At 42.9% G+C, this 16,556-nt stretch overlaps 1 protein-coding gene across 4 annotated transcripts; it reads left to right on the top strand.

Moving 5' to 3' along the window:
• The first annotated feature begins 372 nt into the window (after positions 1-372).
• CD180 (CD180 molecule) lies at positions 373-15,257 on the top strand. 4 transcript variants are annotated; one of them, XM_063811159.1, is made up of 5 exons: positions 658-1,017; positions 4,996-5,101; positions 6,482-6,638; positions 11,549-11,715; positions 12,950-15,257. In XM_063811159.1, the coding sequence occupies exons 3-5, from the start codon at positions 6,588-6,590 to the stop codon at positions 14,676-14,678; spliced, it is 1,947 nt and encodes a 648-aa protein (XP_063667229.1). In that variant the 5' UTR covers positions 658-1,017; positions 4,996-5,101; positions 6,482-6,587; the 3' UTR covers positions 14,679-15,257. The 4 variants fall into 4 exon arrangements, with proteins under 4 accessions (XP_001161883.4, XP_063667228.1, XP_063667229.1 ...); XM_063811158.1 differs by lacking the exon at positions 6,482-6,638 and having other exon boundaries at positions 641-1,017; XM_009449068.5 differs by lacking the exon at positions 4,996-5,101 and having other exon boundaries at positions 694-1,017.
• Positions 15,258-16,556: the final 1,299 nt, after the last annotated feature.

The raw sequence follows: 16,556 nt of genomic DNA on the forward strand, positions 1-16,556 counted from the left end.
CAGCCTATTGAGGAATGTTTGAACTTTGGCTTTCTTTAATCATTGCCACATCTTGCTCCATAATAAGGGTAATTGTAATCCTGCTTCAAAGCTATTTCTAAGAAGAAATAGAGCCAAGGCTGGCATCCCTAACTCTACTCTCCTTTAGCCAGGCTGCTCTATCTATGGCAGTGTCCCCTACTTCTCCAGGCCAGGTTAGGAGGGAACAAGAGAGTTCACCCCAACTGCTTTAACAAGCCTGAACCGCCAGGTCAAGAGATGAAGTAATCTTCCCCCTATACGAAGACCAGAGGTGGGGATGGACAAGGTGGCCAAGGCAGCAGCTGAGGCTCAAGGAGCAGATACACTCTCAAGCCTGCTCCCTCCTGCTCCAGTTCCCAGCTCAGCAGGTGCCACTGAAGGGCTCAGTTCTTCAGTCTGCCCCCGCAGAGTGCTCTGCCCTTCCATGTTCTCTGACACCTCTTCTATTCACTCACCTAGGACAACTAAGAAAGTGGCCTCCTTGGTGAGTAGAGCTTCCACAGCCTCTCTCGGGGAAAAGGACCAGAAGCTGTTGGAGTTGGCCAAATGCTTGAAGTTGGCATAAAGTCAATTGGAACCATCACAATGAGAGTCTGTGTGATCAGCCCAAAAGGACTGCACAACTGATTCATGTTCAGTGCCAGGAAATGCAACGGGCCATTCTGGGGCTGGGTCCTCAGTTATTTTTGGCAAAGATGGGTGGTATGCAAAAGGGACTTCCTTTTTTTTTTTTTTTTCAGCACAGAGCCACAGAATGCTGAGCAGTCAACAGCATTTCTTGTTCCAAGATCACCCTTCTGAGTACCTCTCTGGCTGCCAAATTGCCAGGGCCTTCACAGTTTGATTCCATTTCTCAGCTCCAAGCATTAGGTAAACCCACCAAGCTAGGATTGCACCAGTCCTGTGATGGCGTTTGACGTCAGCTGCTTCTTTTGGGTGGTGCTGTTTTCTGCCGGCTGTAAAGTCATCACCTCCTGGGATCAGATGTGCATTGAGGTGAGTCCAAACTGTTTGTCTTTATGCAGATTAAACTGTCTGAAAATTTTGAGATTTAGCACGCAGTCCAATCTGAGCCTTGGCATCCCAATATCTAGTGTCTTTAAAAAGGAAATAAGGTGTATATATAATTTTTTCATTATTGTGAGAAAGGAGCCAAAGAACTCTGCCAGGGGATCATCTGGTGGCATCTTAATAGGAAGCAAAGAGAATTTTTCTCCTCTTCAAACAATTCCACCCAAATAATCCCAAGTGGGTCATAAGATATTAATAGGGTCTGTGTGCACAAAGCAGACCCCTAAACCTGCCTCAACCTAGGGGAGCTGTTGGTTTAACATCCCCACTCTCACATGGCCACTATCCCAATGAGTCCTTTGGTCTCCTCTCAGGGTGAGAATTAGTAAAGACAGGGCTGTGCCAGGTTTTCGAGCATTGAAAAGATCACTCTGAATGAGTCTGGCTCTCTCCTCGACTTGGACAGCCTTCCATCTGTTTTACTAACCCATAGGAGGAAAATCTGAGAATAGAGCCAAATTGCACCTTCTGTTTTGGACCATAGCAATATTTATCAACCTGTGGGAAGTTCTTGGAGGGGATAATGAGAGAAAAAGGAGAAGGGCCTCCGTCTCTTGCCATCCTCTAAAATGCTTCAAACTTCCTCCCACTTTCTCTGACCCCACAAGTGATCAATACCACGTGGCCTGTCAGACAAGGGCTGCATACAGGAGGAACCATGAGTCTTGGTGGCTTGGTGAGCTGCTGGTCTGGGTTGAGGTAAAAAGAAGAGTAAGAGCCAGGAGTAGCCAGATGTGGAGTTGCCCTGGGGCAGGACTAGAAGGAGATCAGAGGATCAGGAAGAGCAGAGCAAAGCCAGCACTGGGGTAAGGCTCAGAGCTGGGTGAGCAGAGCCTTGTTGGTCTGGCATTAGGATGGAATCAGCAGCAGGCCAAGAGGAGGCATCATGCCAATGAGAAATGAAGGCTGGGAAGGTGTGTGTTGCTTTGCTTGGGCTGTCATAACAAATGCCACAGACTGGGCCAGGCGTGGTGGCTCACGCCTATAATCCCAGCACTTTGGGAGGCCAAGGTGGGTGTATGCCTTGAGACTGGGAGTTCGAGACCAGTCTGGGCAACATGGCAAAACCCCATCTGTACTAAAAATACAAATATTAGCTGGGCATGGTGGCACATGCCTGTAATCCCAACTACTCGGGAGGCTGAGGCAGGAGACTCACTCAAACCCGGGAGGCAGAGGGCAAACCCGTGATTGTGCCACCGCACTCCAGCCTTGGCGACAGAGCAAGACTCTGTCTTAAAACAAACAAACAAAAAATACACCAAAAAACAAAAACAAACCAAAAAAAACCCTGAATACCATAGACTAGGTGACTTAAACAAGAGAAATTGATTGTCTCACAGTTCTGGAGGCTGGAGTTTTAAGATCAAGGTGTTGGCAGAGTTTGCTTCTTCTGCACCCTCGCTCCCTGGCATGCAGATGGCCATCTTCTCTCTGTGTCCTCTCATGGCCTTTCCTGTGTGCATGAGCGCTGGTGTCTTCTTGTTTGTCCAAATGTCCTCATCTTTTAAGGACTCCAGTCAGATTGGATTAGGGCCCACCTATATGACCTCAGCTTCCCTTAATGACCTCTTTAAAGGCCCTGTCTCTAAATACAGTCACATTCTGAGGTCCTGTGGGTTAGGACTTCAACATATGAATTTGGTGGTGGGGGAGAGAAAATTCAGCCCATAACAGAAGGAGAAGAGTAAGACATTTCTATCAGCCCCAGAAGGCTGTCCCCTCACCCTTCAGGTTGGAAGGTCTGTAATTGCCCGACAAGTTCTTCCTGCCCACTGTCCAGACAAAATCAATCCACTGAGACTATGGCATTGCAGTAAAGAAAGTTTAATTGATGTGAGACTGGCCACGCCAGGTGGGAGACAGAGTTATTACTCAAATCAATCACTCCAAAGTCTTGGAGATTAGGAGTTTTCAAGGATAGTTTGGTGGGCAGGGTACACGGGAATGGCAAATGTTGACTGGTTGGTGAAGAAGTCATAAGGTTTTGGAAAATGGTCCTTAGTTCTCAGCCCACCTCTGGGTGAGGCCGCAGGATGGGGTGAGTCAGGAGTCTGGGTGGGGTTAGTCTGAAAGATATCTCAAAAAAAAATCTTAGATTCTATAATAGTGATGTTATCTACAGGAGTAATTGGGGAAGTCACAAATCTTGTGACCTCTGGCCACATGACTCCTGAACAGTAAGGAGTAATTATGCCAACATCTTAGGCGGATTCAAGCCCCTCTCATAATCCTAACGGGTGACCTTTCTTTAGTTTTAAAAAGGTGCTTTTGTTTTAAGAAGGGCTATTACCATCCTTGCTTTAAGGTTAAAGTATAAACTAAATTCATCCCAAATTCAGCTTGGTCTACACCCAGGAATGACCAAGGAGAAACTGGAGGTTAGAAGTAAGATGGAGTCAACTATGTCATATTTCTCTTGCTGTCATAATTTTGCAAAGGTGGTTTCAGGTCAATGTCATACAGACATTTGGGAGGCATGACAAGTGGGTAGGAATAAGGGCACCATCCCCCCAGTGATCAGGAACATAGGTTATCACCTCCAGGAGACAGCCTCCAATAGGATAACATCACCATTTAATTCCACCTCATTGGGAAGCAGGCTGTTTTAAATGCCCCACTCTTATACACCTACAAGTTTAACTTCGAAATCCTTGCATCAGGGGGAGGCCCCCTAGTCCTTTGGCTGCCTGTTCTGGGGCCTTCAGGGCTATTCATGTCTCAGGAGTGGTGCTCAGTGTTCTAGGGCCTGCAAGCCTAGCCCTGTGTGGCTGCAAAGTCTTTCCTTTTTGGATAAGCCAGATGAAACTGAAACCTTCCAATACAACAACATTCCTGCAGCCCTCCCTCTGAAAGAAGTCTGATTTTAAATGACCTTGTCAGCTATTCAGTTAGCATCAGATCTGTATTTTCTTTTGTTTCATCTATCACGTGTGAGTGAGTTCTCAAGAACAAGATTCGAAGGCTGTTTAGGGAGCCCTTGCTACTGTGTGGATACTAGGGAGGGAGCTGGGGGATGCAAAGAAAAATGGAACTTATTCCTGAGAGTCTGGAACTTTCCAGGCTGCTGGCAAGGGATAAAAGGAGGGGTGGCTAAAAGAATAAACTCTTGCTTTTGACTTAAGGGTTTGGCCGTTTTTCAAGGGTAAATTACCCCAAACTTTACTCACCCTTCCAAGCTGCTTTCCTTTCCTCTTTTCTTCTTCCCCCTTCAGCTCATGCATAGTTAACCACATAGTGTCTGCATGTTCATGTGACCGCCATTGCCCTATTAAGCCTGTGAATAAAATTCTCTGAGGTGGAATTTGACGAAGGAGACTTTATTCCAATGAACAGTTCGCAAACTGAGGAGACACGGCCTTTGGCACGTAGCCTTTGGAAGGTGCATTCCAGGGAACAAATGAGGAACTTGGCCTCCATAGAGAGAAATTTTCCCACTCAGCTTCCCAATCAAATTCATTTACGCAGCAGCAGGATTCAAACTTGCTTAGTTCTGATCGGTTGGTGCAGCTGGACCCTGACTGGTTGATAAAGCTGAGCCCTGATTGGTTGGTTCAGGTGAGAACAGAAAGTTCCAAAATTAAACAGAGATGGGGGTTTTCAGAAACTCAGAGTACATGTGTGACCTCTAGTCAGCAAGTGGCTGCTCGGCTGTATTTAAAATTTAGGCCCAGTTTGCCACTTGGGATCTGATATAGTTTGGATCTGTGTCCCTGCCCAGATCTCATGTTGTATTTTAATTCCCAGTGGTGGAGGTAGGGCCTGGTGGGAGGCGTGTGGGGGCAGCTCCGTCACAGCTTGGTGCTGTCTTGGTGATAATGAGTTCTCCTGAGCCTGAGATCTGGTCATTGAAAAGAGTGGCACCTCCTCTGTCATTCTCTCTCTCCTGCTTTCACCATGCAGCGTGCCTGCTCCCCGTCTGCCTTCTGCCATGATTGTAAGCGTCTCAAGTCCTCCCCAGAAGCCAAGCGGATGCCAGCACCGTGCTTCCTGTAGAGCCTGCAGAGCAGTGAGCCAATTAGACCTCTTTTCTTTATAAATTACGCAGTACTGTTTCTTTTTTTCTTTCTTTCTTTTTTTCTTTTGAGACGGAGTCTCACTCTGTCGCCCAGGCTCGAGTGCAGTGGCGTGACCTCAGCTCACTGCAAGCTCCACCTCCCAGGTTCACGCCATTCTGCCTCAGCCTCCCGAGTAGCTGGGACTACAGGCGCCCACCACCACACCTGGCAATTTTTTTGTATTTTTAGTAGAGATGGAGTTTCACCTCGTCAGCCAGGATGGTCTCGATCTCCTGACCTCCTGATCCGCCCGCCTCGGCTTCCCAAAGTGCTGGGATTACAGGCGTGAGCCACCGTGCCCGGCCCCAAAGTTCTTAATTTTAATATACCTCAACTTATTTTTTTCCTGTATTTTCAGTACAATTCTGTCCTGTTTAAGAAATCTTTGCCTACCTCAAGACCGTGATATTATCCCATGTTTCTTCTAGAAGCTTTATTGTTTTGTATTTATTTGCTATTTCTAGGTTTCACATTTAGATGGATCAAAATTGTTTTTGTTTTTTACATACAAGTAGGAGTCAAGATTAATTTTTAAATAAAACTTTTTGTTTGGAAAAATATCCAAACCTACCTACAAGTTCTGAGACTATTACAGTGAACACCTACAGGCTACATAGATTCTTCCATTGTCAAATGCTACATGTTTTCTCTCTCTGTCTCTCTCTCTCTCTCTCTGTGAATGTTTGTGTCCCTATATATGTGTGACTTAAGCAAAAATATTAGGACCCGTATCAAGTCTTTGGAAGCTGATAAATATGCAAAGAACAGCTGGAATTCGTGTTCTGTGATTTGGATTGTGGCATCATTTTAGATGCACTCTTGAAATATTTTCTTGGGAATGTGGGCATGCCTCCCCTTTTCAAGTGAGCTCAGCTTGGCCATCCTTTTCCCTCAAAACTGTGATAGAAGTGAGCCCTTCAGTCCCTAGGTGTGGGATGGGGACTGGTTAGCAGAGCTCTTTTCTTTTTTGAAAGGAACTCCAAGTTCATAGACACAAGGGCTTCCCAATAGCTTTTGATAATGATGTGAGGTTGTGATGATCCAGTTAAACGCTAACTCTTCTTGTTTAGTGCTGACACACATTATCGCATTAATCCTCACAGTAAACTTGCAAGGTGAAGTTCCTAACCTCAATCTACATTTGAGGAAAAGGGAGGCTCAGAGAACACAGCTTGGTGGTTGAGAGCTAGGATTTGAACCCAAGCAGTCTGACTTTACAGACAAACAGAAAATAAAGTGCATGTAACTGGAATGCCCTTTGCCTGGAGGAATCAGATTGACAACGAAGTTACAGGAATGTGCTCTCTAGGGAGTGTTTGTTTTGTTTTCAGAGACTAATTGTTGCTCTGGGATTTGGCTCAGTCGACTTGCTCTATCTTGGATGGAGGCATGCTTAATGAGGAAGCGTTGGAGGTCAGTGTCCTAGACTTCTGATGCATGGGGAGGTGGCTGCTGCGTGTGTCAAGCGCAGATGAGAAATCCGAAAAGGTGAGAATAAGCACTTGAGTGAAATTCAGAGTTCCAAATTAGAAAAATGTTTCAACACTTGCAAAGAAAGAAAATACAGTGGGATGAGAGGGAGTTAGATATACAGCAGAAGGGAGGAAAATAAGAGCCTGATTGAAAAAATGCAAATGAATACCTAGAGGGAAAAGGGATTGCAAATACAGATGTAGCTCTGGGAGCACAGGTCTGAGACAGAGCTGGAGACAAAGCAGATGACACAGGTCCCAGTGCACAGTGAGTCCCAAGCGAATGCCCCTTGACTTAGAATAGTGATGGGCATGAGGCAATTGTCATGAATACCACGTGGCCTTGCCACAGCTCTACTCGCTGTGTGAGTTCACATCAAGAAGTCCCATCTGCACTGGAGCCAGCAGAAGCAGAGAGGTGAGAAAGGGACTTTGGAAATTAACCACATTTCTAGACTTCTCTAGGAAGAGAAGGCTGGGTTTATAGGAAATGGTCATGTGGAGATCCGAGAAACTGCAATGGTAGTGGGTGTCTGCCTGGAAAAAGTAACAGAAGCACGTGGTCCTGGCGGTGGCCATGCTGTCTGCTGGGGCCCAGTGTTCCTTCTCTGCATCTTGTCCTTTCACTCTCTGTTGCATTACCGTTGTGCTGTTCTGGAACTCTGGCTATCAGAACTCATGCTCAAAAATGTTTCATTTGAATATTGATAGGGAGAATGACACACCCTTACTAATGCAGTATTTCTACCAAAAATGTGTAACCAGAGTCAAATTATGAGGAACATACAAACCCATAACTGGGACATTCTGCAAAATATAGGCCTGCATTCTTCAAAGGACATTCATGTTGTGAAAGACAAAGGCTGAGGAACTGTCTCAGATTAAAGGAGTCTAAGGAGATACAACAACTAAATGCAATGTGTGATCCTGGATTGGAAAAACAAAAATTACTATAAAGAACAATAATGGGACAATTGGCAAAATTTGGATATAGAGAGTATGTTGGATAATTACATTGTATCAATATTAAATATCTTGAATTTCATAATGGCACTATAGTCATATAATATCCTTGTTTTTAGGATATATAAACATTGGTGTATAGGGCTTAAGGGTCATGATGTCAGTAGTGTACTCTCAATCAAAAAGAATGTGAAGAATAGTGTGTGTGTGCATGTGTGTGTACCTTTTGCCTTAAAAAATTACAATAGTCTGAAAACAATCTAATGCTTCCTAGATAATTCCAGAGCATGTGGTGCTTTGGTGCCTCTATCATCGTGGCCATTTTGATGATACAATTGTGATTATAAAAGCTATAAGGGAAGGGCTACGTGTATGCTGAGCCCTAGACATTCTCTAAAATGTGTTTGGTTTCTAAATTCTCTTATCAGCTGTGTTTCTTGTCACTTGCCTCTTTCTCCTAGAAATCAAAGGCACAGGATCTATTGCCATTTCCACCTAACCAGAGATGATTCAATATTATGGCACAGGCTCATGGTGGCCTCCTTGATCCTCTTGGTAGCGTCATCCACTTGTTATCAGTTTTTCACTGGGTTGAAACCAAGCTACTTCATTTACCTGCTTTCTATTTTCAAGGAGCTCACTCAGGCCACTGGCTTAGCAGAGCTCCTCCTGGATTCTCAATCTTCTGCATCACATTAGTGCAGTAAAGTGCTTAGTAAAGCACACAAAAGGCTGAGGCACAGAATAATTTAGGTGTCATGGGCACTTATATATTCAGGAGAAGGAGGGAAATGACAGCATTGAGCCTTTTGCTGTAGGGCCGGAATAGAGTGAGACAAACTGAGGAAGTCCCTTTTCTCCAACGGTATGTGACATCAGTTATGCCAAAGGAGACCAGAAAAGCAAAATGTCTCCTCTAAGCTAATCAGCACCTTTGCAACGATTGGGGCAGCAGCTGCACATACATATTCTCTCTGGGTCGTCCATATTCATGGGCACTGAGGATAGGTCTGGCAACACGTGGTTTTTTCCCCCACCAGTCAGCTAAATCTAAGTTTTAAATGCAAAGTGTGCATTTCAAGGACATTATGTGGATTTGTGGCAGTGCCTGGAGGACTTTGGGTCTATAAAATGAAGAATAAATTGCAAGAACATATAAATAAAGCATTTTCATCAGTGACAGTTATAATGTTGTCACAATATCAAAGAAAACTGGTGACTTTCTGCAGATGAGCATGTTCTGTGGCTACAAGAAAGTACATCGCTAAGCAGAAATTGGAGTGAAAGAAAATGAGGTTACAATGGTGACATCTCAAAAGCCTCCTGCTTCAAAGCAAAGCAAGATGTGTGCAGTTCTGTTTGTCACTAAGCAGATCTGTTTGTAACTCAGCATAAGAAAAGCCACTGATCTGGAGTCCGTAACAGAGTAGATCTTTTCCAGCCCAGGGAAGTTTCAGTGGGGCTTCTGGTGAACCCCTATGTGTCAGGGAAAGGCAGGGGCTGGAAGGTTGAATGAACTCACCTGGAGCCTGAGATGAACTGAGAGCTGGCCCAAGGTCCTGGGATGTCCTTGTTCTTGTGCCTCCAAGGTCACTGCTGCTTCACAGAATGCCACAGCCTGGGTAATTTGTATAGAAAAGTAATTTATTTCTCATAGTTGGGAGCTAGGAAGTCCAAGAGCCTGGCTCTGGTATCTGGTGAGGGCCTTCTTGCTGTGTGATTCCATGGAGGAAGGTGAAAGCAAGCATGTGGACAGAGCAAACGGAGGCCTAACTTACCCCCAACCTTTTTTTTTTTTTTTTTTTTTTTTTTTTGAGACAGAGTCTCACTCTGTGGCCAGGCTGGAGTGCAGTGGTGCAATCTTGGCTCACTGCAACCTCTGAGTCCCTGGTTCAAGCGATTCTCCTGCCTCAGCCTCCTGAATAGCTGGGATTACAGGCATGCGCAACCACGCCCAGCTAATTTTTGTATTTTTAGTAGAGACGGGGTTTCGCTATGTTGGCCAGGATGGCCTTGAACTCCTGACCTTGTGATCTGCCTACCTCGGCCACCCAATAACTTACTCGCTTTATCAGGAGTCCAGTCCCATGATAACTAACCCACCCTGCAATAATAGTATTAATTCATTCATGAGTGTGGAATCTTCATGATCCAATCACCTCCCAAAGGCCCCACCTCTTAGTATTACAATGGCAATTAAGTTCTCAACACATGAACTTTGGAGGACAAGTTCAAAGCATAGCAGGAACTTTCCCTAGAGATCATTTATATCTTTCCAAGGAGACTCCACAGGCAAAATATACTCCATCAGACTTTCATACCTGCCCTGTCAGACCTTCCTATTTTCCCCACTACCCTTCATCTTAAAGCATTAGCCAGATAAATAATGACCCCACAGTTCTACAGGCTTCTAAAAAACTACTTCCCATTTTTACCTACTTAGTTCAACACATAACTTGTGTTAGGACATGATTGGCAGGCTTCAGAATACATGACTACCCTGGGGCACAGGATGAGGAAGTTATCTGTACTTATGTGTAGGGTTGTGCCCAAAAGCCTACTGTCTGGTATCAGCAGCCTACAAATACAGAGATCTAAAATTAATTCATACTTCAAGATTGCAAGGCCTCAGGTCTATGCCACCCTGCTAGTTTTTTTAAGCACTGTGTTAAGAAAAAAATGTTAAACATATACAAAAACAGTAACAAAGAATCTCAATATTCGACAATCATAAGCATTTTGCCTACTCACTTCATCTCTACATTCCTCTCCTCCTTTTTTGCCAGATTATTTTAGAGCCAATTCCAACATCATGCTGTTTTACTCCTAAATATTTAAATATGCTTCTCAAAAGAATAAGAACATTTCTTTTAAATAACCACAAGTCCACTGTCATTTACAAAATCCAGAATTCCTTAATATCATTGAATACTGTCCTCACTCAGAATTACCTGACAGTCTATAAAATGCCTTCTTGAACTGCTTTATTTGGATCAGGATCTAAATGAGGTCTACTGTATTATTTGATGGTTATGTCTCTTAAGTAGATCTTATATCTCTGTATCTTTTAACAAGCACTATCTCCTCTCTCATTCTCTCTCCCTCTCTCTCTCTCTCTCACACACACACACAGATAAAACAAAGTCAGTTGTTCCATAGAATGTCCCACTTAAATCCACCATATCACTTTGAGATGTGAAGTTAAACCTAAAATCTTGATAAGTTTCAAGTTTAATTATTTTTTTGGCAAGAGTACTTCATAGACAATGCTGTATACCTCACATTGTCTCACATACGAAAGTATGTAATGTTTGATTGTCTTATTTTGGTGATGCTTATCTAAGGTCGATTTGTTTGTTTCAAACTGAAATTAAACATTTCCATTCAACCAAAATCAAAACTGTAAAACCAAGTGCATTCAGAGAAGTCTCACATCTATCCCTGCTCTTCTATCTGGTCTCTTCCCTCTTCTTAAAGGCAATCAGTTTTTGGGTTTTTGCATGGTTTGTTTTAACAAATATAAGAAAATTCACACACACCTTTCTTACACAAAAGGCATACTCTGTACATTATACTACATACTGTATACTATATACACTACATATATTGTTCTGCATTTTGCTTTTTTCACCTTGAAATATATCCCAGATATCACTCCATATCAATATATGGAGGGTTTTTTTTATTTTTTTCAGTTTTAGAGGATTCCTTTTTGTGAATGTACCATGTTTTGTTCAAGTAGTCCTATATTGATGAATAGTCTGGTTATTGTCAATTTTGCTATTACAAAAAAAGTACTACAGTTAACAATGTGCATTCATCATCTTGTTTTTGGCAAGTGTATATTTGGTAAAGATTACTAGAAGTACGATTGCCGCTCGGAAGGTAAAACATATATAATTTTGCTAGACAGTCTATAAAATTATTAAGTCTAATATTAATTTACTTTGTTTCTCCCATCAGAAAGAAGCCAACAAAACATATAACTGTGAAAATTTAGGTCTCAGTGAAATCCCTGACACTCTACCAAACACAACAGAATTTTTGGAATTCAGCTTTAATTTTTTGCCTACAATTCACAATAGAACCTTCAGCAGACTCATGAATCTTACCTTTTTGGATTTAACTAGGTATGTATCTGAGTTATTTGTGTGCTCTTTTATTTTATTTAAGTTAAAATACAGTATGTGCTTAATTTATTTGCAGGACCTTTTTGGGGGTCCCAGGGACAATCTGCTTACACTACATGTTTACGCCTCCCCATGAAATACTTCTATGTGGGTGAAATGTAATTTAAATAAACATCAACCAACGGAGAGGAAAGTGGATTGCTCTCAAACCAGTTGCATCAATAGCACTGTTCAAGCAGTTCTAGGGAATACTGATAGCAAAAATGAAAATAATCTTGTACTAAATCAGATGCCAAACTATGCTAAATTTTGGCATAGTTTATTTTTGGGTAATGACATTTAAGAAAAATTTCTAGGAGAAAAGCACACCATCTACTTTCCCCCCCTACAAATCGGAAAATGAGTTCCATTATTTTGTTATAGTGGCATAATTGGGATTCCACATGCTCAGCCAGTGTTTGAGAACCAGTAGGAAGAAGTATTACAAGAAAATAAGGGAAGAAAATGAAAGGGCTATACAGTGTGTGTGTGTGTGTGTGTGTAAGAGGGGACAGGCTCTGTGTGTACCTGCAGTCTGCACCCTTTGCGGCAGTTCTACTTCTTCTATTTTGTCCTTCAACTTCAGCTTCTGTGGACAGAATGTCCACATCCATACTACCGCTTCATCTTTAAAACCACCAGTGTGAGGTTCCATGGTGCATAGTATCATCCAACTTATGGTTAGATGAGGAGGCCATCTGTGTGTGTGTGTGTGTGTAACCCAGTATTTTTAGGTGCAATACCAGGATGGTTTTCTCAGATGAAAATACAGAGGTTGAGAAAAGTTGTAACTTGCCCGGGATGACAAAGATTTTTGTGTGTATATATATATATATATGTATTTTATACCATATATTATCTATTATGCATTCTATATGATATATTTTGTATTACTTAAAACAGTAAATAATAATTTGATTTTTGCCACAAATGACCCATGGTTCATTAGAATACAGGCACAAGCCTCTGAGGGTTCAATCTAAGGGGTAAGATACCTGGAAAAAAATCTAGATTGGAGTGTTCAGAAGTGAGGCTACTCATTAATTCCTTCAATAGGCCATATGTTGATATTGAAGAAAGTTCTTATATTTGATTTTGAATGATACAAAAGATGACTTTGTTAATGTGTGTCACTGTAAAGTATTTTTTTACTTTTTTCAAATGAATTATTGTTAAATACGATTATCTTTTCAAGGTGCCAGATTAACTGGATACATGAAGACACTTTTCAAAGCCATCATCAATTAAGCACACTTGTGTTAACTGGAAATCCCCTGATATTCATGGCAGAAACATCGCTTAATGGGCCCAAGTCACTGAAGCATCTTTTCTTAATCCAAACGGGAATATCCAATCTCGAGTTTATTCCAGTGCACAATCTGGAAAACTTGGAAAGCTTGTATCTTGGAAGCAACCATATTTCCTCCATTAAGTTCCCCAAAGACTTCCCAGCACGGAATCTGAAAGTACTGGATTTTCAGAATAATGCTATACACTACATCTCTAGAGAAGACATGAGGTCTCTGGAGCAGGCCATCAACCTAAGCCTGAACTTCAATGGCAATAATGTTAAAGGTATTGAGCTTGGGGCTTTTGATTCAACAGTCTTCCAAAGTTTGAACTTTGGAGGAACTCCAAATTTGTCAGTTATATTCAATGGTCTGCAGAACTCTACTACTCAGTCTCTCTGGCTGGGAACATTTGAGGACATTGATGATGAAGATATTAGTTCAGCCATGCTCAAGGGACTCTGTGAAATGTCTGTTGAGAGCCTCAACCTGCAGGAACACCGCTTCTCTGACATCTCATCCACCACATTTCAGTGCTTCACCCAACTCCAAGAATTGGATCTGACAGCAACTCACTTGAAAGGGTTACCCTCTGGGATTAAGGGTCTGAACTTGCTCAAGAAATTAGTTCTCAGTGTAAATCATTTTGACCAATTGTGTCAAATCAGTGCTGCCAATTTCCCCTCCCTTACACACCTCTACATCAGAGGCAACGTGAAGAAACTTCACCTTGGTGTTGGCTGCTTGGAGAAACTAGGAAACCTTGAGACACTTGATTTAAGCCATAATGACATAGAGGCTTCTGACTGCTGCAGTCTGCAACTCAAAAACCTGTCCCACTTGCAAACCTTAAACCTGAGCCACAATGAGCCTCTTGGTCTCCAGAGTCAGGCATTCAAAGAATGTCCTCAGCTAGAACTCCTCGATTTGGCATTTACCCGCTTACACATTAATGCTCCACAAAGTCCCTTCCAAAACCTCCATTTCCTTCAGGTTCTGAATCTCACTTACTGCTTCCTTGATACCAGCAATCAGCATCTTCTAGCAGGCCTACCAGTTCTCCGGCATCTCAACTTAAAAGGGAATCACTTTCAAGATGGGACTATCACAAAGACCAACCTACTTCAGACCGTGGGCAGCTTGGAGGTTCTGATTTTATCCTCTTGTGGTCTCCTCTCTATAGACCAGCAAGCATTCCACAGCTTGGGAAAAATGAGCCATGTAGACTTAAGCCACAACAGCCTGACATGCGACAGCATTGATTCTCTTAGCCATCTTAAGGGAATCTACCTCAATCTGGCTGCCAACAGCATTAACATCATCTCACCCCGTCTCCTCCCTATCTTGTCCCAGCAGAGCACCATTAATTTAAGTCATAACCCCCTGGACTGCACTTGCTCGAATATTCATTTCTTAACATGGTACAAAGAAAACCTGCACAAACTTGAAGGCTCGGAGGAGACCACGTGTGCAAACCCGCCATCTCTAAGGGGAGTTAAGCTATCTGATGTCAAGCTTTCCTGTGGGATTACAGCCATAGGCATTTTCTTTCTCATACTATTTCTATTATTGTTGGCTATTCTGCTATTTTTTGCAGTTAAATACCTTCTCAGGTGGAAATACCAACACATTTAGTGCTGAAGGTTTCCAGAGAAAGCAAATAAATGTGCTTAGCAAAATTGCTCTAAGTGAAGGAACTGTCATCTGCTGGTGACCAGACCAGAGTTTTCAGATTGCTTCCTGGAGCTGGGCAGGGACTCACTGTGCTTTTCTGAGCTTCTTACTCCTGTGAGTCCCAGAGCTAAAGAACCTTCTAGGCAAGTACACCGAATGACTCAGGCCAGAGGGTCAGATGCTGCTGTGAGAGGCACAGAGCCCTTTCCGCATGTGGAAGAGTGGGAGGAAGCCTAGGGATGGACTGGGCAAGGACTGCCGGCCCCGGAGTCTCCCACAGGGAGGCCATTCCCCTTCTACTCACCGACGTCCCTCCCAGCACCACACACCCCGCCCCTGAAAGGAGATCATCAGCCTCCACAATTTGTCAGAGCTGACGCCAGCCCACTACCCACCCCCACTACGTAGCATTGTGCTTGGGTCTGGGTTCTCAGTAATGTAGCCATTTGAGAAACTTACTTGGGGACAAAGTCTCAATCCTTATTTTAAATGAAAAAAGAAAAGCATAATAAATTTAAAAGAAAAGGCTGAGAAATGAAACTTGGTATCAAATCGACTCCATTAATCTTCTTAATCCTTAGGTCTGTAAGGTCTCTGTAATGCCCCTAGGGTGTGAATGGCTATAAAAAATAGAACCCACCCCCAAGGTTTAGAATTTCTTCCACATTTGCCTCACTCAGTTCAGAAACCAGGCAGGCTCTCTCTGCCTATCTGGTGTTCTGGCTCTTATGTTACAGATCCTAACTTGCAGGTGGGCTGTGACCCAAAATGCTCTTCTCATTTGGGCATCTGGTTCTTAGAAGTCTCTTTTCCAGAAGAACTGTGAAATAAATCGTGGTTTGGTTCTCAGGCTCGCCCTTAAAAGCCTATTTGCTTCGGAGAGCATTTGAAATAGCACATTTACGTGAAAATGAGGAAGAAGGCATCCCTGCATGCTAGCTGTTGGGAACACAGTAAAGCTGGCTTAGTGAGAAGTGGTTTCTGTTGAGGCTGGGGATGTCACCAAAGGTCACACCAGCCATGGACAGGGGCCTGAACCACTGAATGCAGATAGACAAAGAGCAATGTCATGACTTAGGCTTAAAGGGCCATACTCACACAGGCCTGTATCTTCTGAAGTCTTGATTGCCAGACAAGCTTGGCGGGAGCTCCTGGACTCAAGTGGTGCATTGTTCTGTTCAATAACCAATTTTAGGGTAGAGATAGAGATGGTAACTTATAGTTATGAAATTCTGATAAGCTAACAAAATAAAAATGAATTCCAACCAATCAGAATATATTAGTCCTTAAGTTGAAGGCATACTAGTGGGACATCATAACAGAGTGAAAACTTGGGGGGTCATCCTTTTTGTCTCTTCACCCCCAGGAAAAGCAGAGCAGGCAGGGAACAGCAGTGGGTGAACCTCTTCCCTGCTCAGGGATTTCAGGCCTTCACACTTGCTCTTTCCTTTGCCTCTAAGATGCTGCCATTGGCCTCCAAATGGCTCCTTCCTTCATCTCCTTGAGATTTCAGTGCGAATATTTTCTCCTTTGAGGGAGTTCTTCTCTGACCTAGCTAATCCAAAGCAACCTCTATGCCTCACCTGGTTTTATTATCTTTATAATGCTTATCAGTGTTTGGAATTAACTTCTTCATTTGTTTTAATTAGTTTGTCTTGTCTTGTCTCTCCCAAATACAAGTGCCATGAGAGGGTCTTTGCCTAAAGATACCCTAGAACATGCCTGGGACATAGTAAGGACTCTCTCTCTCTCTCCATGTGTGTGTGTGTGTATGTGTGTGTATGTGTGTGTGTGTGTGTGTGTATATATATATATATATATATATATATATAAATTTTT

This window comes from Pan troglodytes, chromosome 4 (assembly GCF_028858775.2).
Source record: "Pan troglodytes isolate AG18354 chromosome 4, NHGRI_mPanTro3-v2.0_pri, whole genome shotgun sequence".
In the NCBI taxonomy this organism is placed as follows: Eukaryota; Metazoa; Chordata; class Mammalia; order Primates; family Hominidae; genus Pan; species Pan troglodytes.

Coding starts and splice junctions, on each gene's coding strand:
- CD180 (XM_001161883.6), top strand. CDS start 928: ATGGCGTTTGACGTCAGCTGCTTCTTTTGGGTGGTGCTGTTTTCTGCC. Junction 1,018..11,548: donor GGGATCAGATGTGCATTGAG/GTGAGTCCAAAC, acceptor TTCTCCCATCAG/AAAGAAGCCAACAAAACATA. Junction 11,716..12,949: donor ACCTTTTTGGATTTAACTAG/GTATGTATCTGA, acceptor TATCTTTTCAAG/GTGCCAGATTAACTGGATAC.